The sequence below is a fragment of the Amphibalanus amphitrite genome, unplaced genomic scaffold (assembly GCF_019059575.1).
Source record: "Amphibalanus amphitrite isolate SeventyFive unplaced genomic scaffold, NRLGWU_Aamphi_draft 000003F_arrow, whole genome shotgun sequence".
In the NCBI taxonomy this organism is placed as follows: Eukaryota; Metazoa; Arthropoda; class Thecostraca; order Balanomorpha; family Balanidae; genus Amphibalanus; species Amphibalanus amphitrite.
Window position 1 is genome coordinate 2,186,313 of NW_024881500.1, and position 18,667 is coordinate 2,204,979.

At 54.0% G+C, this 18,667-nt stretch overlaps 1 protein-coding gene across 3 annotated transcripts in view; it reads left to right on the forward strand.

The window, feature by feature from the left end:
• The window catches only part of LOC122367801 (plectin-like), a 111,567-nt gene extending 94,358 nt beyond the window's left edge, over positions 1 to 17,209 (forward strand). For 2 of the 3 annotated variants that reach the window (XM_043341257.1, XM_043341426.1), the window contains 12 exons: positions 6,741 to 6,887; positions 8,992 to 9,746; positions 10,132 to 11,608; positions 11,789 to 12,090; positions 12,341 to 12,563; positions 12,812 to 12,910; positions 13,063 to 13,299; positions 13,509 to 13,632; positions 14,416 to 14,936; positions 15,181 to 15,312; positions 15,696 to 15,971; positions 16,305 to 17,209. In XM_043341257.1, the coding sequence (XP_043197192.1) occupies positions 6,741 to 6,887; positions 8,992 to 9,746; positions 10,132 to 11,608; positions 11,789 to 12,090; positions 12,341 to 12,563; positions 12,812 to 12,910; positions 13,063 to 13,299; positions 13,509 to 13,632; positions 14,416 to 14,936; positions 15,181 to 15,312; positions 15,696 to 15,971; positions 16,305 to 16,526 (4,515 nt within the window). In that variant the 3' untranslated portion in view covers positions 16,527 to 17,209. Of the gene's footprint in view, positions 1 to 6,740; positions 6,888 to 8,991; positions 9,747 to 10,131; positions 11,609 to 11,788; positions 12,091 to 12,340; positions 12,564 to 12,811; positions 12,911 to 13,062; positions 13,300 to 13,508; positions 13,633 to 13,739; positions 13,787 to 14,415; positions 14,937 to 15,180; positions 15,313 to 15,695; positions 15,972 to 16,304 lie in introns of all 3 variants that reach the window. The other variant, XM_043341340.1, reaches the window with a different exon arrangement.
• Positions 17,210 to 18,667: the final 1,458 nt, after the last annotated feature.

Consider the following 18,667-nt stretch of genomic DNA (forward strand, 5'->3'; position numbering starts at 1 on the left):
AGGGGCGGCTCCAGAGCACTGGGAATTGGGGGTCCTATTCGTGAAGCGAGTCATTTGGGCGAAGATCACGATGCTGATGTATTATAACTGTACGCACCAGTTTTACGAACAGTGAATGAAAGGTATCATGTGATAACATATACAAAGTTATTGTGCATCCTCTTTTGACACGTTTTTGCTATAATAGGCGGATCCAGGCGTCCAAAAAGGGGGGGTTATGTTTTACCTCCCAACATAGGTGCCCTGACACCGCCTATGCATGACCAATACAATTGTAGTCGTTCTCTCATAAGAAAATTGTAACATAACAAGACCATTACCACCCTTTTTAGAAACAGTACCCAACAAAAACCTTATTTACTATACTTTTTGTGTACCCCAATCTCAATGATCTGTATCCGCCTATGATTTTTGAAAATGCATATTTTTAGGATTCATGTGAATTCCTGGTTCATTCTCTATCGATCGGCAAAAGTTGCGTTAAGATTGGTTCAGAAACCGGGCCGTGATAAACAGTCTAAAATGTATCTGCAATTTGCCCGTTTTTGCCCCCCTCTACCCCCTATAGACATTTTACAATTTTTATTTTTTAGAAATGTAGATCACGTTGAGCGAAATCGAATGCCGTTTGAATTTTGAAAATCGGCCCGTTAGATCTCGAGATATCAAGGGGGGTCGTAAACAGCCCCCCCCCCCTGCCACTAATAGGGGTAGCCAGGAGCCTGCCACTAATAGGGTTAACGCTTACATGGTAAACTTTTTGTCCACTCGCAACACGCTTCCAAAACTTTGTGTATCTCACATGGAAGCAATAATCTAGGTGTCTAAGTGCTCTCGCAGTTATGACGCCTCTATACTCGTACGTAGCTCTTCCCCAATCAGTTGCAAGCCACTGGTGTCCGCTCTGAAGGTAACCACTGACCACTGACCACTGGCCACCGGAAACCGGCCATGCAGTCACGGAATAATCACCTCCTCTACCGTGGGAACGCCACGGGAGGCGACCGCCACTTTCCCGGGAGTGGCCGTCGCCGTCACCGCCGCGCCGTCCCGCCGCCGTCGGCTCTCCAAACCCTCGCCATAGGCGGCTGCGCGGAAACAACGTGGGAGCGACGGTGATTTTAGGCGAGACCGGTGGTCAGCGGTGTCCGTGAGCCCGCACTGTGGTCTCAGATGGTCTGCGATGGTCCCTAGTGGTCCACTGTGGTCTGCGATGGTCCAGGATGGTTGCCGTGGGTTGGCGTTGTATTGGACGTTTCTAAATTCTGTGGAAGCCTTAGAAGCTGCATCATAAGCCCAGTGATGCGCTGTAAACTGTGGCAAGATGCACGACGTCGTGATCGGACATATGGCAGTTATTTGGTGATCCACCGCCGTCGTTTATAATGGCGGTCTCTGGTTACCTGTGATGGGCTACCGCGGCTCGGGGTAACGGATACGTTTCCACAAAACCCGTCACCAGCTGTGGTCAATCCCATACGAACCGCAATGTCTGCGCTGTCCGTTCTGCCATCCGCACAGCCGTTCGTGCCGTTACCCGTACCATCGTCTGTATCACCATCCGTAAGGCTATCCGTATGGCTATCCGTAGTGCTGTCCGTATCGCCCTTCGCACAGCCACCCGTATCTCCGTGTCAGTAATGCCGTCCGTGCTGCCAGTGCCGTCATCCGTACTGCTATGGCCATCCGTACGCCAGTCCATACTCCGCAGTCCTTACACCGCAATAGACAGTCAAGTGCCGTTCTCACTATTATTAATCGGCCGCACCGTTAGCCATATTCAGGATGGGCCGACGGACGGCCTGGCGGCGACGAATTGTCCGCGGCCCTCGGACAGGATGGGAAATTAATGCACCGTACGCCTGCGGAATACACTCAGCGGGCCGGCGTATTCTACGCACTCCCCGCGGCGCAGTGGCCGACAGAGGTGTGCGAGAGGGAGTGAGTTTCTGACTGACCTGGCTCTTCCTGACTAATCTGACCCCGAATATGTAGCGCATGTGCTATGATACTGATGCATCTCATGTATAAGCTGCTTTATCTGTCCCGTTCCTTTGTGATCCTTGCAGATCATCATCACACACCGGGTGACCTGGTGTGATTTTCCTAACGAAATGACCGTAACCTCACACACCCAGCCTGCCTGGCGTGACCTGACCCTGTTTGTCGAATATCAGACGGGCTATCTGAGATTGCATCCGCATTCACGTCACGCCACCGGCCACCGTTGGCCTCACAGCCTAGAAACGGTCCGGTCGAGGCACTCTGACAGCTCCGGCGTCCAGAGACGTGCAGCGCCGCACCCCGGGCAGCGGGCTGTCGTTAACCGTCTTCACTGGCCGGTGGTAGTGCCATCAGTTATCACTCCGATCTCTGGGGTATCAAAGCAAGGGAACTGTGCCGGCGTCGGGATGGTTTGCCGTCGGGAAAATGATCGTTTATGCGTTGTTTTATGAGGAAGTCGGTCACACATGTCTGGGGTTAATTTCGAGAGGTGTAATTAACCAGAACTAGAAGTTAGTAGTTATTTTTATGGTTGCCTTCTAACGTTTTAATCCTCGATTTCATTGTGAAGTGAAGGTTTGATTGCGTATTTTCACACCGGTAGGTACCAATTATTACGTCTAGTGCTGTCACCACCAAGTGAATGCTTGCCCCTCGATTAGTTGCCCTGTCTCTTCAAATCATTTCTGGATGGCTGGATTTATAAAATCACCGAGCGATCGAATATTACCAGTAAAACGCCTTTTGGGCGAAGAACGAGCGAGCGAGATAGTGAGCCCTGCACGTGCGGAAGGGCGAGAGGGTGCTTCCAACGGGCTTGCGCAAAGCACCCTTCTAACCGGTCGCTAGCGGTGTGCCAAATTTGAACGCAATCGGCCCAGCCGTTCCTGAGATCTGGAAGCGGCATTCTGCACGTGCGCACGTGCAAACGGGGTCCAAAATGACTTTTGCACGGCACCCTACTAACTGGTCCCCAACCGTGTACCAAATTTGAGCGCAATCGGCCCAGCCGTTCTCGAGATCTGGAAACGCCCCCTGCACGTGCGCACGTGCAGTAGCACCCTAACCGCAACACATGGGAATGCATTGCCTGGTGGGTGCCTACCTGTATGCCAAGTTTCAGCGAAATCGCCCCAGTAATTACCGAGTTACTGAAATGGGAACAAATTTGGCACCTCTTATTGTTGTATTTTGCACGTGCACTGGGGGTGACCCACATGCATCGAGAGTATCCTATTTTGGGTAGAAGGGATGCTGCTACCCTACAAAAATTACCGCAAGTCAATAGCCCAAGCGGCTGCTGAGATATGAGGCTCTCAAAATCACTACTTTTGCAAAACAGCTTGAACACCCTTGACTTTTCACGTGGCACGTGCCACGACCGTCACTGAGATGTATCAAAAGTAGTCAATTACGGGGTAGAAGGGATGGGGCTACCCAACAAAAAAGACCGCAGGCCAATCGGTCCAGCGGTTGCTGAGATATAAGCCTCTCAAAAACGTTACAGGCCGGGCCGGGCCGGGCCGGGCCGGGCCGCTCATACTGAGATTTTTCCGTTATATTGAAAAGACTCACTTCGCTCGCTGCGCTCGCTCGCTCGTAACAACCATTCATCACCTTCTTACAACTCGTTATTATGAGCTCAACAGTCCTCGAACATGCCTGAAACCAGCAGCCATTTATCATCGACATCCGTTCAATAATCATGTCATTTGTACTGATTTCCTAAGCCTCCAAAGCTGTCAGGTTTGACACTCCGCAGACAGCGGCTCTGAGGTGAGACGTGCGGCTTTGTTTCTGATCACCCCGTGCTGCTGGAAGGCAAAGACGAGAAAGTGTGCTCGTTCTGCCGTGATTGAGGTGTCTGCCGACGCTCGGCACGGCTGCGCGCTGCACCGTGACGACTGCAGACGAAACTTTCCGACTCCCTTGCCCTCCCGCGGGCCCACACAGCCCACCCACCGTAACAGCAGCTCAGGATGTCTCCTTCGGTCGGAGCGGAGGGCAGTCAGGCTGCACGCTCAAACGGTGGGGAAACCTGTCCGAGATTTCTAACGCTGTTCCCCGATGGAAAACACCGCATAAAACTATCACTCGTGTACCCGCGTTCACGGGTTATGAAGCTCGGAATCTCCCGGCGTTTCACGGAGGCTGTGCTGTTTTTGTTGTGCTCTGCCGCTCTCATCCCTCCCGGCCCGGTTGGGGCTCACGGGCCGTGACCGAGTAACCGGATTGGTTCCGTTGTGTTCTTCTCGCCTCATTACGGGCCCGGCATCTTCACCGTTACCTTCAGCGGGCGCCAATCACTTCCTCTGTCACCCTCCAGGCGCGGCTGAACCTGCACTGTTCCTCCCCTCCCGCCCCCCGCCGTTCGTGTGACCACCTTTTGTTTGCCGGCTGTCTGCCTCATCTGCGAACTCCGACCGGGTTTACAAAGTGACGTCTGTTGTACCGTTTTCCGGAACTAAATGCTAATGCAGCGTGTGCGGGTGGTAAACAAATGTTACGGACTGTAAGTGTAGCTGGGTCAATGAATTTTAAAGTTGAACCCTAAATGAATTCGAGGCGAATAGTTTAAGGACGCCATTTAATTGCGTCCCAGAAAAGCTATTTCTGGCACCTAAAAGCTGACTCGCCCCAAAATTGGTCCTCAGCACCTATTTGGTGGATACCAGCACCAATCATGGAAAATGACCTTAATTAGCTGTTTCTGGCACCTATTCATCGGTACGCCTTACTCTTTTTTCTGAATCTGGCACCTAAATGCTGAGCGTAGCACCAATCTAGGAGAAAAATGAACTACTGGCTGGTAGAATCATGTTGTTCTGGTATAATGACCCATGGAGTCTAGCCTAAAGGTTGCCAGTGCAGCTACACTCTAAGACAGCCCCGTAGTGATCTCAGCATTGTATATGACGTTTAAGTAAGCAAATAATATTAATTTGTTTGAAAAAACAATGTCATTTAAATATTTAAAAGTATTTATTTGTAATGCTTAAAGAGAAACATTTTTGTGAGTAATTGTCTCGATTTTGACCATTAAAACGGGTATTGTATTTTTTGACGTCATCAAATAGCTCCAAAAAAGAAATGTAATGTTTTCATTCCGTTCAAGGCCGCTGAAGAAACGCGGGATCTTGCGTGGGACATTGTCCGTTGCTTGCCGCGCAGAGTTGTGCCGTGGTTGTGCCTTTTTCATCCGTTTCTTACGTATGGCATATGTGTGCATGAAGCTTTGATTTTGTTTTTGGTTATTGTGTGGCCGATCAGTCAAACGCTCCTGTAGAAGCCGGATGCTGCGTTTGATCGAGATGGAGTCAGACGATGATTGCAGAAAGCTAATAATATTGAAAAGAGGGCCGGTTGCGTGGCATGTCTGTTCAGAGTTGACATTTTGCTTTACTCCAGTTTATGACCTGAGAGCCTGGCTGGAAGTGACGGATCCAAACTTTTCACGTTAAAATGGCTGAGGGTGCAATAATCTCTAAGACATAGCGGGCTGGTATAGGAGCGTCTTGCTATGCTGCACCATAGCTGGCTAGTGATTCTCTTTTGGCTAGAAATGGCATTAATCATTATCTCCACTGGCGAAAATGGCACTTGACATCTCCGAATGCAACGTTCATGTTGTTAGGATACATAAAATCAGGAAGATTACGCGAATTAGGTAGGCAAACGTGGAATAAAATAGGTGCTGGATGTTTTGGTTTTGGTGCTGAATCAGCAAACAGCAAATACGGAGTTCAACTAGACGATCTGGCAACTTTAGGCTGTGTGGAAGCAATTAGGTGCCAGATTCAGATATTAGGGTCGAATAAGCATTTTGGGGCTGATCAGCAATTAGGTGCCAGAAACAGCTTTTTAGGGACCAGAAACAAATATTCCCCATAGTTTAATGTTACTAACAAATGAAACAAATAAAACGGCCATTTTCTTTTACTTTGTCTCTCTCTCAATCCATTTCGTCTCTTCGTATCAGACATTGCAGGCTACAGCCCTGCGGTTGGTCTGAAGTACGACTGGGCCCGGGGCCGAGTGCCCACCCACGCACCACCCTCACCCAGTGCCATCCATCACTGCCGTGCCACTTCCGAGTCCCTTGTCTCTCGTGTCTCCCGTGCGTCTCCTGGTCTCTCTTGTCTCCTGTGAGACCCGCGCCGTGACTGTCGGCCGCTCCCACAACATCGTCATCTCCCGTCGCGCCTTTGTTCAGACCTTGTTTCTGCCCAGGCTCCCGTGGACGGTTGTTTAGTCCGTTGTGGTCTCTAGCTTGTCATTTCTGTGTCGCTTTCTCGTGGTTTATATTCACACATGCGAATTTATGGATCGTATTCTTGTGATCGATCTCTGTCGCTTGTGTCTGAATATTTCATTCGTCTTTATCTCCATATCTGAATGTCGTTCAGACTGTAGCCTTCGACTTCAGTCTCATTGAATTCTGGTGTCGGTTTTGAGATGCTCTCGACAATGACGTAAGCTTCGCCAGAAACCAAGACCCACACATCTGTCGTCGAGCCTTCACAATCCTTAATGTGCACCAATCGGTCATTCGGTTGAACGATTTGCCCTGCTCCAGTAAACTATACCTCAGGCTGGACGAGTATGTTTGCCCCCATATTTTACCCGGCCATTTTATCACCGTCCCCTCACCTCCCTGACTCATCTCCCCCGATCGGCATCTGGCGCCTGATGGGCGGCCCTCTGACCCCTCCCCTCTCTCCCCTCTGTCTGCGCAGACGCTGGAGGCGGCTGGAGAGGATCGTCGGCACAGTGTGGCGCCGGCGGCCATCGAGGCCGCCCCCGCCCCCGCCCCCGCCCCCGCCCAGCCGCCGGCAGAACACCAGCTAGCTGCCCTCGGAGAGGAGCGCCATCACTGGCAGGAGGTGAGAGAACCGGTAGTGGTCTGTGGGGCTAAATGGGGTGTGCGTGCGTGTGTGGTGGTATGGGAGGGGAGTGTCGGTGCCTGCGCGGCCCATCACGGCGCTTCGTGACGGGTGTGTTACCGTCGTGACCCGCCCGTGACCGTGCGTGGTTGGTGCGTTACCGTTCGTGGTGTATCCGTGACCAGCGTGTGACCTGACGGCGTGACCCGTGCGTGGCTGGAGTAGCGGTATTACGACAGGTCACCCTGTAACCCTCCGTCCGAGACATGTTGAGAGCGCAGCCACCGCCCGCTCCCATATCGACCGGGGCGCCGCCGGGCCGGGTCGCGGGCCGCCCCGCCGTCCCCGCTCCGCTGGTTATAGCCTGAGGCCGCCCCTGCAGCCGTGACGGCCGTGTTGCAGAAACGCCATGATCTGTGAGCGCCCTGCAGATCGTTTCGCGTTCGCGGAGCAGTTGCGGTTGCCGCGGGGCTGGCCGGGCGGGCCGGCGGCGGGCCGGCGCGGCGACCTTGCGCGGTCATATTGATCAGGCGCTGTGGACTCCAGCCGTGGGGACGGGACGGGGCCAGCTCAGCTGTCCGTCCAGACTGCCCCGTGTGCCCACTGCCCAGCCGTGCTCACTGACACCGGCCCACACAGAAACCGCGAGCCCCGCGAGCCGTGCGCGGCGACCCCCAAGTGTGCCACGCGAGGTTTTTGCGCCGTCTTTTACGCCGAGCAAACAAAGGCCATTGCAATGGAGGCGTTGTGATAGGCTGGCCCGTGCAAAAAGCTGACGCGCTAGAGAGGTGTTTGGGCACGGAGGGCTTATGGTGAGTTCAGTAGCCGCGCTGTTTGGGCTTAAGCTGAGAGCGGGCGTGCAGTGCAGCTCAGAAGCTTGTTTGTATGAATGGGATCAATGACAGAAGCTCGGCACCCTGTTTATTTTCAATGAACTGGTTTGTTACTTAGCTTTCTAACCGGACGGGCAACTCGAGAATCTTTGTTTTGTTTATGGTGATCTGCATACCTCGTGTCATTTCTTTGTCGAGTGATTGACTGATCGCCTTCGTAACGGATAAGGATTTGTCGAACGTGTTCTACGAAATTAGTGCTCTCTTTGTATACGACATTTTAGCTTACTGTTTTGTAAATATTGGTGATGAGGTGTCGAGTGTCATTGCTTCTTTACCATTGCTCGTGATTCACACATCACCAAACGCCGGGATGCCGGCGTATGGCTCATCAGCTCTGCTCGCCACGGCTAGGCGTGAATCACGCGTCTCGTTCAATGTCCCAAGCTAACCGCAGAGCGAGCCTCTCTGGCTCCACTCGGGTCGAACACTGCTGCTGGGACGACCCCACGGAGAGACTGTGGTGCAATCGGATACCATGTATATCCAATGTGGCTCTCTGGACGTCGCTTCACGTCCCGTCGCCAGGCAATGCACCCATCCACAGCGCATCAGTGCGCTTGACGAAACAGAACAGCGTCTATTTTCATCGGTCCGCTGGACAAATGCGCGTCTGGGCATTACACATGCATGCCTGCATACGTCTAACTACGCCCGACTGTGCCGACGAGCTGCATATTGCGTCATGTGTACGGGATAATCGTTTGGTTGCGAGTTTTACCTCGCGGTTAGGAACTGCTCATAGAAGGGATGTGAGCCAATGGCGTGGGAAACGAGCCAGGTCACAGAGGCGGGGTGGATGTGTCGGTCGGTCGTGCCCTCGAGCTAGGTGTGGCTGCCATTTGCTGGTGGAGCTTTCGTTTTGCTCGTACATTTTCCCTGACCCGGGTGGCTAGACGCGTTCGATGTGCGGTTCAAAAGCTATTACAATTAGAAAGTGACGTTTCACTGGTGGTTAATGGCGTAGTCAGCATTCAGTTGTTGGTGCGGTGAAGTAAATGCATAGCAAGCAAAGAAATTCACACGATATTTCTGTTAAAAAAGCAGTGAAGGTGCTTTGCTTATCATTTGACATTGCACTCTTGCAAGACGTAGCTTACGGAATGTTGCACGTGATGTTAGCAGAGCAAAGCACAAAATCAAGTCACACAATTCATTCATAGTGGCAATCTCAATGCAAATGTTACAATACGTTTCCCTCTCTTTCTCAGAAAATCGCCGAGCTTCAGAACACCATCCTACAGCTGGAGGCCGCTTTGGAGGAGGCCGGCAGCCACCACCTATCACCGAGCACCGACGCCAAGCCTCCGACCTCACCTCCGCCGCCTGCGCTGACCGAGGCGGCGTCACCACCGCCTCCGCTGACCTCAGGTCACCAGCGGCAGCCGTCTGGTCACTCCGAGTCCGAGCTGTCCGACTACCACAGCGACTCTAACGACGGCCAGTCGGCGCGCCGCAGCCCTGCCAGCAGTAGTGGAGGCTCGTGTCTGTGCGGCGGCCGGCTGTCGCGACCGCTTGCCTCGCCTGACCACCCGCCGCTCCAGGAGAGCGGCATCTTCGACGTCGATGTCGACGAGAAGGCCGTCCAGACCGAGATCCAGGAGAGCGAGGTGTCGATGCGAGAGCTGATTGACCTGACCAGCGAGATCGCGCGTCTGACCAGCGTCCAAGAGCAGCTGGAGAAGTCCCCGCTGCCGATAGCAGCACGAATTCGACATGCCGACTCGGAACAGTCGGAGGAGGCGAGTGAACTAGTGACTGAGGTGAGCGAGGTGCCTGTTCCGGAGCCGAGGACAGTGAGTGTATGTGCGGAGGTGCAGACGGAGTACGTGCATGACCAGCTCCTCTGTGACTATAAGGACATGTGTGAGCGCTATGAGAAGGTAAAAAAGACGTGCGACGCCGTGCAGGATGAGAAAAATGAGCTGGAAGAGGCGGAGAATGACGCCAGACTCATGGTCCAAAGGTGGGTGCTCACAGGTGGCGCTGAGTGTTCACTTGCTGGCTGCTGCACGCGTTCAGGTTTAATTTAAAGGTCTTATTACAAATATTTTAAGTCGCCTCTTTTTGGTCATTGCGTGTGATAATAATTAATATCCGACAATTTATTGAAACGAGGCCCATTGCAGTTAATGTATTTATCCAGCACAAGGTTGTCCAGCCGTTTACGCTTATTGACGAATTCAGTGCCATTAATTTAGTTATTACGTTACAACTTGTGACGCTGTGAATCGATTATTTAAATCGTAACATAGGGTTAATGAGATTGATTTTACTAACCTTGTTCCATGCTTCAGCGTTTTGTAATTGTTGATGGTAATGTCATTCTTGAAACATGTTATACTTCACAGATTGGAGATGAAAATCTTCGCCTCTAACGAGGTGGAAAAGATGCTGAGCTCGGACCTGGCGGACGAACAGGAGCGGTGTCGACAGCTGCAGCGACAGCTGAACAGCGTCAAACTGAAGCACCAGGCCGACCTGAAGGCGCGCCAGGCGCAGGCCGCCGAGCTGCCGGCCCAGATGACGGAGCGTGTGCAGCAACTGGAGCGGGAGGTGGAGGCGCTGACACAGCGGCTGCAGGAGGCGGCGCAGCGTGCGCCCGCCGAGGACCGCGAGCAGCAGACGGAGGCGGTGGACGGCGCCTGGCAGACGTGGCGCGCCGCGGACGGCTCCACCAGCGACACGCTGTCCTCGGGAGACGCGGCGGCGTCCGCCAGCGACACCTCGCTGCCGCCACCCACTCCCGGCAGCGTTACCAACACCGAGTCTCTCACCCGCCGGCTCGACCAGGCCTGGAGCTTCAACGACAGCGGCGTCGGCGACGAGCTGTCCCGGGCCTCGGCGACCGAGAGCGAAGCGACGCCATCTGCTGCGAGCGCGGCGACACCTGCCGCACGGCCGGCCAAGCGCCCCAGGACGGAGGCGGAAGAGGAGGCGGAGGAGGCGGATGTGTCCTCAGCCACCCTGTCCTCCGATGTCACAATGTGCACCGAGTGCACCAAGCGGCTGGGAGAAGTCGAGTCGATGGAGTCGCCGAAGAACTCGATGGACTCGAACCTGTCCGAGAGGGAGAGCTACTACTCTGAGTGTATCCAGGAGCTGGAGACGCAGAAGGCGGAGCTGCGGAAGCGCTGGGAGGAGGAGAAGACGTCCATGCTGAAGCAGGTCGAGGAGACGTGTCAGGAGAGCTGTGAACTGAAGCAGAAGATGGAGGAGATTCTCCGGGACGGCGAGTCAGCCAAGGAGTCCCTCTCGAAGAAGGTAGCGCAGCTGAAACTGGAGCTCCGAGAACAGGCCAAGAGCTCGGAGAAGGACCGTAACGAGCTTATTCAGTCACACACCATGAAGGCGCAGTCGCTGCAGGAGCAGCAGGTTCTGCTAAAGCGGAGGATGCGCGCGGCGGAGGACGTCATCAACGCCTTGAAGGTGGAGTTCGACCTGTGCCAGGTGGACTCCGGTCGGGACTCGCCGGATCCGTGTTACACGCTGGTGCTGGACCGCGTCCGGCATCTGCATCAGAGCCAGAAGGACCTCGCCAGCCAGGTTCACGAGCTCGAGAAGAAGGAGGGGGCCTACCGCGAGACCTTGCAAGAGGCTGACAAGATCATGCACAATGTGGAGATCCGGTATCAGAAGAAGATCGAAGAACTCGAGGATCAACTGCGGGAGGACAAGAACAAGATCACCCTGATGGAGGAGACGGAAGCTAAGCTGAAGCAGGCGCTGAAGAGCGTCAGCAACGGCAAACACGACAAGGACCGGGTCACCGAGCTCCTGGACAAGTTGATCGAGACCGAGAACGAAGATCTCAAACTCAAAGAGAAGGTAAGCGTGGCTATTGTTTTCTTCTTGTTATTCATCTTCGTCTACGAATCTAGCATCCGTCTGGTTTTTTTCAACTATTAAAATTGTCTTAAACGTTTGCTCACTTGAAGAGCTTCTGAAAGTCGACTGTCCCTCCAGCACCCCGCTCGTTCTAACCATTGACATCTCTCCTCCTGCTAGGTGTACCGCCTGGAGCGTCGTGAGCGCGAGCTGAGCATCCGTCTGCGGGAGGAGGAGCGCGCCGCCGAGGGTCTGCGTCACGAGCTGCGGGACCAGGAGGAGCTGCTGCGGGAGCTGGATACGGCGCGGCGCGACCTGTCGGCCGCCACCGAGCAGCTGGCGGTGCTGCCGGCGCTGCGCCAGCGCGCTGCCGAGCTGCAGCAGAGCGAGGAGTTCCTGCGCGGCCGGATCGAGGAGCTGGAACAGGCCGAGCTGACCCTGCAGGAGACGCTGCGCAACACCAGGAACGCACAGGCGCACAAGTCAGTATGAAATATGAATCATATGCCAACTTATACATATGTTATCCTTAGTTGCACATTCTATGTTCCCACGTCATGTACTCAGCGCCCTGTTACTGTCTTTCTGATTATTTAGCTGAATGACGACACTATGTGCTAGCGATCCCCTCTTGGCAGTTTCTCCTAGTGATTACCCCCTTTTGAATCCCCATCAGTAGAACGCAGAACGCCAACCATTTTCTCCTTACCAACCCTTTATGTGTTCCCACAGGGAGCGTCGCTCTGCGGAGCAGGTGTCCTCCCTCCAGCAGGACGTGGAGTCGCTCCAGGCCAGCATTCAGGAGCTACAGCTGGCCGCTGCTGACAGCGGCGAGGAGCGCTCCAAGCTGCGCCGGGAGCTGCAGGAGGCCCGTCGGCAGCTGCAGGACGTGCACCGCGACCTGGAGACCACCAGCGGCACGGCCAACGAGACAGAGACCCAGTTCAGGAACGAGGTGAGGGCGATGAGCTCTGTATTGCTAGGGAGACCGTTAAATGGAACATCTATTAATCAATAATTGTATTTATATTTATAATTATATGTTTACCTTGAAGGCTTAGAATAATGAACTTTTACGGACGAGACATCAGTGACCTAACGATTCTCTCATTTAACGATTCTCTCATTTAACCTCATCAAAGTCTTTTCTTGGACATCTAATGTCCGGATCTTCTGACTAATATTCGTCTTTTTCGCCTTCAGGTATGCAAGCTCAGGAACCAGCTGTCTCTGGTCAACAGCCAGCTGAACGATAACGACTCGTACTCGTGCCAGCTTCGGGACCAACTGGAGAAGACTCAGGTACGTGCCGACATCCTGCATGCAAAGAAAAAGGAATTACGCCATAAATCACACATTCGATGATAATTTGCTATTGAGAAAGCATGTAAAGACGTCGAACATTCCTTCAATTACTCTGTTTAACTCTGATTCCTCCCCCCCCCCCCCCTCAGAGCGAGAACGCGGACCTGCGCGCCGCGCTGGACGGCTGCAAGAGCCGCTCGGAGCAGGACGTGCTGCAGCTGAACCTGGAGATCAGCAGGAGGGAGGAGGAGATTAACGCCCTCTCCGAACAGCTGGCCGAGCTGGACAAGACGCAGCTGACCGGCGAGCTCGACCTGCTGGCCGAGCAGGAGAACACGCTCGTCAAACTGCTGGCGCTCGCCAAACAGAGCAACGAGAAAATCCAGGTAGGCGTGCTGGGAGGGATTTGGTAGAGGGCTATGATGGCTTTTTGTCCATGCGGTTACTTTGCTACCTGCAACGCTGTTTGTTTGTCGTTCTCAAAAAAAGAGAAACAGTTGCTGCTTTAGCTGGTTGGTAAATCCAGCTGGCCTCATTCGTTAATTAACTCGTGTTGCTGGGGAATGCGGTTTAACAGTTTTAAATTTGTTTTCAGAACTGCGATCAATGCACGAGCGAGGTGGACGGTGCGCTCCGCTCGGTTATTCAGGAGCTGGAGCAGCTCACCCTGCTGCTGAGTGGCAGTCAGGGCGACCAGTCGCTGCAGTCGCAGCTTAGAGGTAAGGAGATACCGCAGGGGTGAGCGGCAGTCAGGGCGATCAGTCACTATTCACTACAGTCGCAGCTCAGAGGTAGAGAGACAGGGGACACACCGGGGGAAGAAGTAGCTGAGCGGCAGTCAGGGCGACCAGTCACTGCAGAGCCAGCTCAGAGGTAGGGAGATGCCGCAGGGGAATGGGTACGGAGCGGCAGTCAGGGCGACCAGTCGCTTCAGTCGCAGCTCAGAGGTAAGTAGATGAGGGGCACACCGGGGGGAGGGAAAGTAGCTGAGCGGCAGCCAGGGCGACCAGTCGCTGCAGTCGCAGCTCAGAGGTAAGTAGATGAGGGACACACCGGGGGAGGGAAAGTATAGCTGAGCGGCAGTCAGGGCGACCAGTCGCTGCAGTCGCACCTCAGAGGTAGGAAGACAGGGGACACATTGGAGGGAGGGGGGGGGGGGGGTGAGTTACTGAGCGGCGGTCAGGGCGACCAGTCGCTGCAGTCGCAGCTCAGGGGTACGGGAAACTTCTCCGATACCTCAGGGGGCGCTACTTGCGGCGATCAGTCAAGCAGTTGTAGCTGCTCAGTTGACATCGACACTTGAAGAGGGCGCTACTGGTGATCTGATTACAGGCCTAGGGCTTTATAATGATACATCGAGTACAATCACGTACATCATGAATTCAATAGAAAAAATAACGCTTAATTGTTACAACGTGTTATTGTTCACGTTGTGTGTGACTACTGACGGTTCGCCCTAGTTGCATCTTTTACACATCTTCCACCTTCTCGCTCTTCCGCAGACGCCGAGAACCTGGCCTCAGCCGCGGCGGCGCTGTCCTCCGAGCCTTCCCAGCCACCCCGTCCGGAGCTGCTGGACTCGGCCATCCAGACGGCCGACCTGCCGGAGGGCGCGTGCTGCGCAGAGCTGCGCCGGGAGCTGGTCGCTAAGGAGGAGGAGCTGAGCCTGGTGGACAGCCAAGGCTCCTACCTGCAGGCCGAGCTGGAGCAGCGCGACCGCGAGACGCGCCAGCTGCGCTCGCGGCTCGGCGAGACGGACGCGCTGCTCGAGCACCAGCGGCTGCAGCACGGCCGGCTGAGCGAGCTGCTGGCGCAGACGCAGTTCGCGCGCGACGAGGCGGCTGCGCGCGCTGACGGCAAGGACGCGCTGCTGGGGGCGGTGCTGCGCCACCTGCGCGCCGTGCTGGAGGCGCATCAAGCGGCGGCGCTAGTGCGAGGACTGAGGGAGTCGGCCGAGCAGGAGTCGGACCGACAGGACCTGGACAGGGAGATGGTGTGTCAGATCCTGCAGCAGATCGTCACGGTAAGAGGGCGAACTGCGGGGACAGCCAGGATTCCCAGTAAGAACGGGCCAAGCTGCATTGTGAAATTCGATTTAAGATTGCAGTGGTGAAGTTAATACCTACATAAAGTTTTCCTTCATTTCGTTTCCCAGTCATTGCGGTAAGTAACAGCTAAATAACGGCCTTTATAGCTGACTTATTATAACTCAACCCCGCAGATTGCAACCTTCCTGTTAACCCATGTTTCGTCTCCACACACGTCAGGTGATGAGGGAGCGTGTTCTGAGGAGCCGCTCCAGCAGAACCTCGTCCCCGGAGCAGGCGGGAGCCGGATCCAGGATCCCGCGGCCCGTCCCCAGGAGCAGGGAGAGCACGCCACCCAACTCGCCCAGAAAGGTCAGTGTCAAGGTCACGCTCGAGGTCATACGTGCACCGGGTGGGGTCGTAAGGGTCGACTGGTACGGCCGTCAGTGTCGATATAAGGGTCAAAGGAATGCACATTGGGTGGATTATATTTGATAATTAGAGGCATCTGTTGGCTATCAACTGGCATGTTTAGGTCTGTCTGGAGCCCTCAAAGAAATCGGAAATTCCCATTTCGCTGATGTGTTTAACCGGTTTCATCATGTCGACATGCCAGACGTCTGGCTTCCATGCTACTGTCGCTCATGTGCGATGTCCATTCATAAATATTGACGCTTGTTATCGGCACGTACGGGCGACTGGCACGTTCTGATGTCCACCCCGTTTAACCCTCCTCTCTCTCCGTGCATCCTCAGGAGCTGCCGCGGACCAAGGCGCCGGTCCCGCGCTGCCTACAGCCCAAGCGCGGAGCACGTCAGGTCCCGCCCGTTGGCGTAGCCAGGCCGTACCGGAGCACGGCCGAGGCGCGGGAGCGGGTCTCACACCCGCACCCACGGTCGATGGCGCACAAGACTGCACCTCCGCCGGCCCTGCCGCCGCCGGAGAATTTTCAGATTATCCGGGCGGTGGGCGGCGACAGCCTGCTCATCTACTGGAGTCCGTCCGATGACCAGCGCATCTCCGGATACGAGGTAAGACGCCGAAACATAGAGGAGGAGATGGATGCGTAAATGGGGTGCACGATGCTACAAAACGTGTATTTTTCAAGGAAGTTTGGATCAGTGGAAATGTTACCACTGAAGGATTCATAAAGATCGTCGTCTTGACCGAGATATTTGTAGTCATTAAAGTGACTTATTTATTAATAGTTGCTAAAAAAAAACTAATTTGAAAGATTCACGATGCGTTAGGATATCCTCTAATTCATGTTTTCGCTTTTGCACCCTCTCTCCCGTTAAATGTTACGACTAATAGAACGGCATAAAAGCTGCATTACGCTGATTTTGTCGTTGTTTTGTCGGCAGATTTTCGTCAACAACCGGCTACAGCAGGTGATCCGGAACCCGCAGCGGACCAAGGCGCTGCTGCCCTCGCTGCGACTGGCCTCCCAGCTGCAGCTGGCTATCCGCGCCGTCGGCCCGATGGACTCGTTCTCTGCTCTCTCGTGGGCCGAGTACCGCCCCGGCCAGCTGACAGGCAGTCGACACCACCGGGGCCCGCCGGCCTCCCACCCAGTCACAACGTGAACCCGAGCGGCGGCGAACAGAGTCGCTGCTTCTCACCATGGTCACGGGGTCGCCGATGGACCCGGCGTCAAGAGGACCAAGTTGTTTCTAGCGGGGTGTCATAAAGCCGATAATGTCTTGGAGAAGCTGAATGGGATCGTATTTAAATGCTACGAACTATGAGTCAGGCTGGACTTCATAAGTCGTGTACTGAACCGTGATCAGATTCCATCGCCGAAAGCTTCTCGAGCTCTACTCACGACGGCCTCCGTTGGCCCTTCATCGATGACAAGACTGCCCTTGAATGACCGTGACGCGTCACAATGCGTCACATTCGTGACGGTTACCACTGCAACAAGAGCTGCGTGATGTGGCCTTGCCCTCTCCCGTGCCGCGAACTGCTGCGTATTTAACGTGACCAGCTGTGTTTGGCGGGATCTCTGGTCGTCCCGATAGCAGAGCGCCCTAGTATTACCAGAGGCCGACGTGTTTGCATGTGTAGCGACCCATGATTGACCTGTTGTTGTGTGCTGACTAATGCCGATGACCGCCGCGCTGCCACAGAGGGGCACCTTAGTTGGGCTGGTTTCCGCCGCACTGGCGCGCCCAAGCCGGGCCCAGAGGGGCGGCCGGCCACGCGCCAGACACTGTATTGGACCGTGCATAAATAAACAATACGTACCGCTCGTGGTGTAGCCTGTTAACGCGTGTTTATGAGGAGAGGCCGACGAGGAATCCGGAGGCGAGATCAGCGGGTGGGGTGGTGATCGTTCTTGAGAATCTCGGGGGGGGGGGGGGACAGAGAGAACAGATTCCAATGCACCAACGAACTAGAATGGAATGCAGAGTGTAACCCGTTCTTGACTGAGCCTTCAGACTAGAGGTTGCAAAATGGGGACCCGAGGACCCGGTCCATAGGACCCATATGGGTCCAGACCGGTTCCGGGAAAATTTTCTGACGGGTCCAACCGGGTCCTACCATAAACTATACATCTTGCACACTACACATTATTGCAAAATATGAAGTGAATGTTTCTTTGCACACCGTAGCTCATGAGTATTCCAAGTGGGAAATAGGCTGTTTTACATTATGCAACTAATGATACCTACAAGTAGTTTGTATTAATTGACTTTTGGGGAACGGGTCCAACTGGTTCCGATTCCAACTAAGACCGGATCCGACTGGTTCCAGAAATGTCCAACCGGGTCTGGTTCGAGTCTGGCTCCCAAAATTTTTATCTTTTGCTTTTGCCACCTCTGTTTCAGACAGATATCCGAGTGTGGGGGAGGGGTCAACCCGCGCTCCGCTAGGGGATGTGTAACACCCCCCCCCCCCCCCCAGCAGGGCACGGGTAACCGGTAAAGTGTTGAACTCAGGCCAAGCAAGGTCAGGTCAAATTTCGTCCAAGTCATGACATGATGCTACGGAGGTCCTCTCACTTATCATTCGATTCGGCAGCTCATTCCGAGTACGTTGGTGTCTTCTTCGACTCTCACAATTTGAAGGCGAATTATTGGTTAAAACCCAAATAACCTCATGTGAAATCACTGACAGCTTATATGATGTTACTCAAGGATGACATAACACAAAAAGGCATATGTACAACCATGTTAACCCGCGCCGGGCCGGGGGGTGTTTGAACACCCCCCCCCTGTGTTTTTTCGCAGATATCTCAAAAACGGCGGCGCTCCGCGCTACCGTTTTTGGCACACCTGTTTATGCATCTTTTCTACATATGTTGTGAAAATTTCAGACCCAGCGCTCTCAAGGTCAGGTCACCAGGTCACGTCAAGTGACCTCATCTCAGAAAAAGTTGCAATCCTCGTCATAGCTATACCGACTGAACGATCACCTTGACACTTTCAGCGATTGATAAGAGTAACAGTATGTACAAAATGTTCTTCTCGAAATTTTGATATCGGTGACCTAAGGTCAGGTCAATTTTGCGACCTCTCCATTATAAGTCAATGGGAGGAAATTGAAATGCGCCTATTTTGGACGAAATGATGTTCAAAACCCTCTCAAACATCTGTTCATTGGTAAACAAGACGCACTGAATCGGAAAAAAATGCACCTGTGACCCCTCTGTGTGCCTCTGAGGTCATCTCAGATCATTAACGGTCACCAGCAGTTTTTTTGCTATAACTTTTGATAAGGACGT